Source organism: Halyomorpha halys, unplaced genomic scaffold (assembly GCF_000696795.3).
Source record: "Halyomorpha halys isolate HHAL.00 unplaced genomic scaffold, Hhal_1.1 Scaffold761.1, whole genome shotgun sequence".
Taxonomy (NCBI): Eukaryota; Metazoa; Arthropoda; class Insecta; order Hemiptera; family Pentatomidae; genus Halyomorpha; species Halyomorpha halys.
The window spans coordinates 597,349-604,314 of NW_027113122.1; the positions used below are offsets into that span (position 1 = coordinate 597,349).

The 6,966-nt window shown below is 30.5% G+C and overlaps 1 protein-coding gene across 5 annotated transcripts in view; it reads left to right on the forward strand.

Annotated features, from left to right (window-relative positions):
- The window catches only part of LOC106685971 (galactokinase), a 48,806-nt gene extending 42,257 nt beyond the window's left edge, over nucleotides 1–6,549 (forward strand). For all 5 annotated transcript variants that reach the window (XM_014429014.2, XM_014429019.2, XM_014429020.2 and 2 more), the window contains 4 exons: nucleotides 1,474–1,655; nucleotides 1,741–1,891; nucleotides 3,774–3,894; nucleotides 6,303–6,549. In XM_014429014.2, the coding sequence (XP_014284500.1) occupies nucleotides 1,474–1,655; nucleotides 1,741–1,891; nucleotides 3,774–3,894; nucleotides 6,303–6,446 (598 nt within the window). In that variant the 3' untranslated portion in view covers nucleotides 6,447–6,549. The remainder of the gene's footprint in view (nucleotides 1–1,473; nucleotides 1,656–1,740; nucleotides 1,892–3,773; nucleotides 3,895–6,302) is intronic.
- The last annotated feature ends 417 nt before the right edge of the window (nucleotides 6,550–6,966 follow it).

Here is a 6,966-nt window from a genome sequence, read left to right on the forward strand (position 1 = left end):
ATAGTAGAGAAGTAATACCAGCCCATCTTAACTTAATTCACATATCTCCCTTTACTTAAAATCAACTAATACATAAAACTTTATTAAGTCAAACACATCTTAAATAAGTAATATAAAATTATAAATTACAACAGTAAAAGAAAATATTAAATAGAAAAAAAAAATCTGAAAATTATACTACTACATCATTCAATAAATTAATTTAAAATTAGGCTAAAGAAACAAAAATAATGATATATGTTCAAATACGACTAGTGATAATGAAGAGAGTGTTGAACAGGCCCAGGGTGTTGAATGTTATATTTTCGGCCAACATGTGAACCTGAATAAAGATCATCATGAATCAAAATTAATATCTTAATAAGCAATAATACTATTCATTTAACTGATCTATAATGCTAACAGCTCTGTAGTCTTCTAGCTAACTTACCTTTGAGTATATATGGATGGCTTGGAGGAAGGATGTAGTTAGCTACAATTTTTAAGTAAATTAGTATCGATTGTTTTAGATTGTCTAACCTTATAATTACAACTTAGTTGTCTACAAAATTGTGGAACATGAATTATATAAATAATGAAATAAGAGTTATAAAATTTTTCAAAACTGTTTCACTGAAAAATCTTCTTGTAGCTAATCATATTCATGCCCCAAAATCTTTGTATTTAAGTGAGAAATTTTTATACTAAAAGAAAAAAAAAATATAGTAACAAAGAAGTTTGAGTCATATGTCTATGATTATGAGTCTTGCCATCTGCTGATCTAAAACAAATTTCCATAGAAGCACTGTGTGGTAGAGCTTCCTAAGTTTGTTTAGTTTTGATCGAATCATTCTGAATTTTGTTTATTATTTGTAAATAAACAATAAACATTGTAAGGCTTATCTAAACAGTCAGGTGAGAGAATGAATGACGCAACAGCTGCTGCTTTATAATCACCAGGTATATACCATTGTGTCTTGGAATCCATTTTACTCTTATCCTGAAAACAAAGCAAAGACTTTAATAGAATGTATTTTCTACATATTATTTTAAAATAACAACAAATTTAAAGAGTTAATACTCTTTTAATATCCTCTCTTAACCATAGATATATCATTGATAGTTCAGTAAATGAACTATGTTCAAATGGAAGGAAAACTAGTTTGAAATATTGTTGCTGTTTCCACATCATTGTCGCTTTTGAGTTTATGATTGACAAACACCACAGGATGTTCGTTCTCTATAGCTACCCTAAAACACGTCAAGACCTACTGAACAAATAATTTGAAAGAATTGTTTTATTTATTTATAAGGTCATGCATGAGTTTTGACAGGCTTGTTTCTGCATTTTTGGATATTTATTTATTTTTATTTATATCCATTAACTTGGGTTGTTCATACACAATGAGGATTGTGGATCATAAAGTAATATTCAAGCTCAGATTTCATGATATGTCTCAATTATATTAAATAAAGAGTTTCACTATGATTTAGGTCTCAAGAGATGAAACATGTGGATTATACTGACCCCAACATAGTATTCCTGGTTACTAACTCTAACGTAAAGCATAAGCTCAGTGGCTCAGAGTATCCAACCAGGAGGAAGCAATGCCAAGATGCAGCCCATGAAATGAAAGTAGAAACGCTGAGGGATGCTGATATAAGCTTGCTTGAAGGTAATATTATAGCTGTTAAGTGTTGAGGTTTCAGTTGAATGTTTTAATTTTATTTTTACTGTATCATTTGTCTTGTTTCATAAAGAACACAAATCTTCAATGGATCCAACAGTATATAGGAGAGCTAGGCACGTCATAACGGAAATTAGTCGCACCCTTGAAGCAGTAGAAGCTCTTAAGGAGAAGAAATACAGGGCTTTTGGGTACTTGATGCTTCAAAGCCATATCTCTTTGAGGTAAGTAGTACTTGATGGTTGTACAGTAAAGATTTTTTTTATTTTATGAAGCTTAAGAAAGCAGCCTACCAGTTTCTATAACGCTCCTAGTTTCAAGGCCTACAAACCTTCCTGCAAGATGAAATAATTATTAGCCTGTGCTGTAAAATTATTGTAAACAGTTATTAATTTATGTCAGTTTCTGTTAACCATCATTGCATTAGAACTAAAAAAAAATTTGGGTTTTTAATTCACTGAGTGACTATTAAAAAAGTAAATGAAAATGAAACTTTATATTGCTGCAACCCATGAAGGGGCAGAAGTTGAGTACTTGTAAGGAAGTGCTGCTTCTTTAATTCAAAAGAAAATATTACCCTAATAAGGTAATGTGAGGAGTAAATTTTACTCCTGTGAGATTTAGATCCCTACCTTCCTACCTCTCCTTTATCACTTTTGCCAAACATCCATCCTTTTATTTTGTCTTAAAGTGAAAACTTTTAGGGTTTGAAGATAACATCTGTTTTTTAACGCTTTCATTTACATCATTAAATAATTTTAAGACAATACAAAGTGCATATCAAAATTGAAGGATTTACGCCACTTTAGAATCTTGGATTCTCTACACTATTATTTTTGAAGAATTTCATTAACTCTGGGTGGCATTGTTCATAACCTTTATAATCACCTCTATTAAACACATTGCCAAGCCTGTAGGAGTTGTATTTTTACTGAATATTACAAAAAAGCTTTTTTTTCTGCAATCCTCCAATAGGTAAGAAAAGCTGAATAGAAGGTGAATAACATAAGCTGTCAGTTACACCTCTAAAGGTGCAGGATAGAGGAGGTGCTCAGTGGTAATAGTATAAAATAATGCTCATTTATCAAAATGAAATTAGTAGTACATAAGATCCACATTTAGTGAATGTTAGTTATTTCTTTCTTTTTTTTCTGATCCCCTCAGACAAAATAAAACAATAAATTAATAGTTGCTTTACGTAAAGCAACTATTTTATAGTTATTTCTGAAGAGGTGACGTACTTTTATTTTTTTAAGTAAGTACTCTGTTGTAATCAACCAACTAAAATGCAAAGCGCCTGAGAAGTTTATTTATTATAGATCAGTAAATTCTTTTTTATGTTATCCTTATGTCTTTTAAATGTTTTTATTTATTTAAATAATATATTTACAAGTACAATCATTTTTACATGTTTTATAAAATTAGAACATAAGAATATTTACAATTAAATTAACGAATAAACACAAAATCATGAGGAGCACTCTCTCTGGCTAGCAGCAATGAAGGTGGTAGTTCTCCCTTTCTCTCATAGATAGCGTCACTACAATTGTGTTATTTCAAAATGATCTGAAAAATAATAATGTCACTAAGATACAAGATTCTAAAATTGGAAAAATTCCTTCAAATTAGAATATATCAATCAAAATACATTTTACAAACAAGGTCTTTTATAACTTTTTAATGAATATTGAAAATTTAGTATTATCTTTAAATCCATAGTTTTTACTAGGCATCAGTTGCACATTATATCTCAAAGTTAAAAGGAAGTAGTGGTTTGTGAAACTAGAGAAACCACCATCTGGAATGGTCCCTCCCCATTCTATGCCAGTCCCTAGGCTACCATGCCACCACTGTATGAACTGCCTTCAGCAGACCATGTATCCTCTCTTAAATGCCATCTGACAATACAAATGTTTGTATATATGTAATTTAGGCTTAGTCTGTTATGTATATTTGTATTTATTGGTAATAAAGATATTAGGAGGTAGGAAAAAAAATAACTAGAGTAATATTTTATTATTGTAGAAAGTGATTTAAAGGTTTTAAACACTTAAAATTGGATTAAAACTCATTATATTTTGAATTAATGTGAATATTTTGTTCAAGCTATGATTTTGAGGTTTCCTGCAAAGAGCTTGATGATCTAGTCAATATTGCAATGAAAACAAATGGTGTATATGGTTCTCGAATGACTGGTGGTGGTTTTGGAGGTTGCACTGTTACATTAGTAAGATATTTTTTAAACATTATTACAATTTTCTTTCCATTTGAAGGGCTCTCTCTAAAAAGGTTATAACTGCATAATATGATGATTTTAAGGACTTAAAAAACTTCTCTCTGACTACATTTAACTGATACTAAGAATGGAGATAGCAATCTGTAATGAAGGCTCTCATGTGCCAAAACTGAAAACATATTAAACTTGTCAAAAGATTGATGGTTTTTCTTATCCTGAAAAGTTTGTGGAATGTCTATAACCTTTTTAGAGATTATATTTATAAATTTATTTTTTACTTTTTATTAATTCAGTCCAGATTACATTAGATATTGAAATTAAGTTTCTGAATTCAAATTATTTCTTTCTGCCATCATTCAGCTGATTGTGACCATGTAGAAATGTCAGCTTGAACGAGGCCACTGTCTCAGAGTAATGCCATGACAGAAAACTATCACCATTGAAATAGGCACTACTTTAAATTAAAAAAAAAAAAAATTGTTTACTCATAATATTTAAGTTTAGGTATAAGAACATTTTTCCAAGTAAAAAAATATATTCTGAAAAATTAACAGTATATAAAAACTTGCAGATGTCTTAAGGTTAACAATTCATCTGGTAGTAAGATTTTTTTAATAAGAATATGTAATGAAGAGTGTATTTTTGATGTTACATGTCTGTTTGGTAAGCTCGATAAGATCTGATATCCAGGATAGGATATCTTTGTTTTAAATGAATTTTTCTTCATCCTTACTTTTGTAGATGATTTGCAGATTATTGATTGGTAAGAAAGAAGAAAGTTAATAAATAAAAAAAGTAGATTAAAATAAATGGTCAATTAAGTCAAGTAGCTGAGGAAGCATGCACAAAATCAATTTTCTTTTTTTATCAATCATCTCATTGTTACCACTCAAATTATCAATTGATATAATAAAAATTCAACTTTTTATTACCTCTGTTAGCAATCCAGGGGGACATGATTTGATTCATTTAACCTCAACAAATTTTTTAAAGTATAAATATTGAATCTAGCTTTTTGAAGATGATTTAGAAAGTACTTGAATGAACTTGTAAACATTTTTAAAAATTAACAATTTAATGGATCGAATAAATGAATAATTGAACCTATGTTATGTTATGGCTTGGATGCATGGAATATACTGAGGATTGAGGACGAACAATTCATGTTAATGAGACAAACATTAAATATTTGAACCACAGGAGTTATGGGTTTGAGTATGAAAACAATAAATTGAGGTAGAGGAGCAATTAGGAGCAGTACGATTTATATCATGAGCTGCATATCTCCTAATTAATCAAGAAGGCTCAGTTGGGCAGATCATCTCACCAAAATGGTTGACGATTAACCTCCTAAGAAGATTCGGACCAAGCCCCTTTTTAATCTTCGCTTAGTTGGGATGTCAAGGTTGTGGTGGGCACATTGTATGTTCAATGATGAAACTTGAGAATATTTGGACATGCCACACTGGGTGGCAGTGGCACAGAATAGGCACTCGTGGTTTCTGCTGGAGGTAGGGTCGTTTGTAGCTGAGGGAGTTAAGCAACTGCCTCATAACTGCAGCAGTGCTGGTTTCAATCCAGCCTGGGGGGGGGTCGACTTTTTACATTTATGTAGTGGTCCCTTGACCTCCCCTCCACACCATGGTTAGTATATATTGGTTACCTCTAGATGATCCATCCTTATGTCAGAAATGACCAGGAAGGGGGTCATAAAAAAAGAAGAAAGGTTTCTTCTGGAGGAAGCAGGACCTTCCTCGCTTTGTAGTGCTAAGAAATAATGATTTGGATTCGGTTTTTTATGCCTATTTCTATTATTGAGAATGTTATTAATTGTATCTTAAAATAATATCTGCACAGAAAGTTTCTCAATTAAAGATACTTTTGTCAAAAAAATCTCATGTGCAAAATAAAAAAAAAATAAATGGTCTTCTGCCAAATGAGAAGTTGGAAAATAGCCCATTGGACACAACTTCTTAATATTAACTGGTAACAATGGAGCAGGTAATTGCTACTACAGCTAGAATACAGTGTGTGAATGAAACTTTTTCTCATTTTTGAAATTAACCATCTACAGTAGCAGGATCCTCAAGAAGGTCAGTATTAGATAAGAATACTTACCAAAATTGCCAATGACTAATACAGCTGGTCTTGTCGCTCTAAAGAAGTGCTGAGCCAAAGTACTTTTTTTTGAAAGTCCAAATGATCTGTATTATTAAGATAAATTATATTGATATATTTATTTATCCCTCCTTATTTTGTTGACATAAGTAAGGAATGATAATGTGATAGATTGGATAACTAAGGTATCACTGTAAAGTTTGTTTTTAGTTGAATGCTTTAGTTATGAATCTATGGATCTTGAATTTTATAAAAATAATTTTTTTTTTTTTTAATTTTAGTTGGAAACATGTGCAGTTGACGAGGTAATTAAAAATATTAGGCAAGACTACAAAGGAAATCCTCGTTTCTACATTGCTAAACCTTCAGGAGGGGCTGCGGACCAAACCATGTGTTTGAAGGAGATTGTTAGGAGAATGTTATGAGAGACTAAAAAATGATTAATAAAAACTAGATAAAAGACAAAATTTGCTCTCAAATTTAAAATGTGTTAATTTTTTATGGTAATAATATATTTTTATAACTATTCTTCCAAGTTATTCGTCTCATTACCTTTTTCTAAGGGTTATTAGCTGAGATATTGAATCAATTTGTTTTTTTCCATTCCCACTTCCCAATAAGAGAAATGAAAAAACATTTCTGACAAAAAGTGAATAAAAACTTTTTCCAAGAGCTTCAAGAGTCTACAGCTGAATATTAAGTTCTCATTTTCTGTAGAAATTTTTTTCCAGTAGTTTATTGTAGTCTAACCTACACTGAATAAAGGAGAAATATGATTATCTTAGAGACATATTGATTCTTCCACTATGGTAATTTTCTTAACATCATTACATCTTACACACATTTAAATTTTTCTGTTTTATATATATATATATATATGAGGTACTCGGTTATAAAACATGGTAACTGACATTTATTGTGAACTGAAGTTTTTGGCTTTACTGG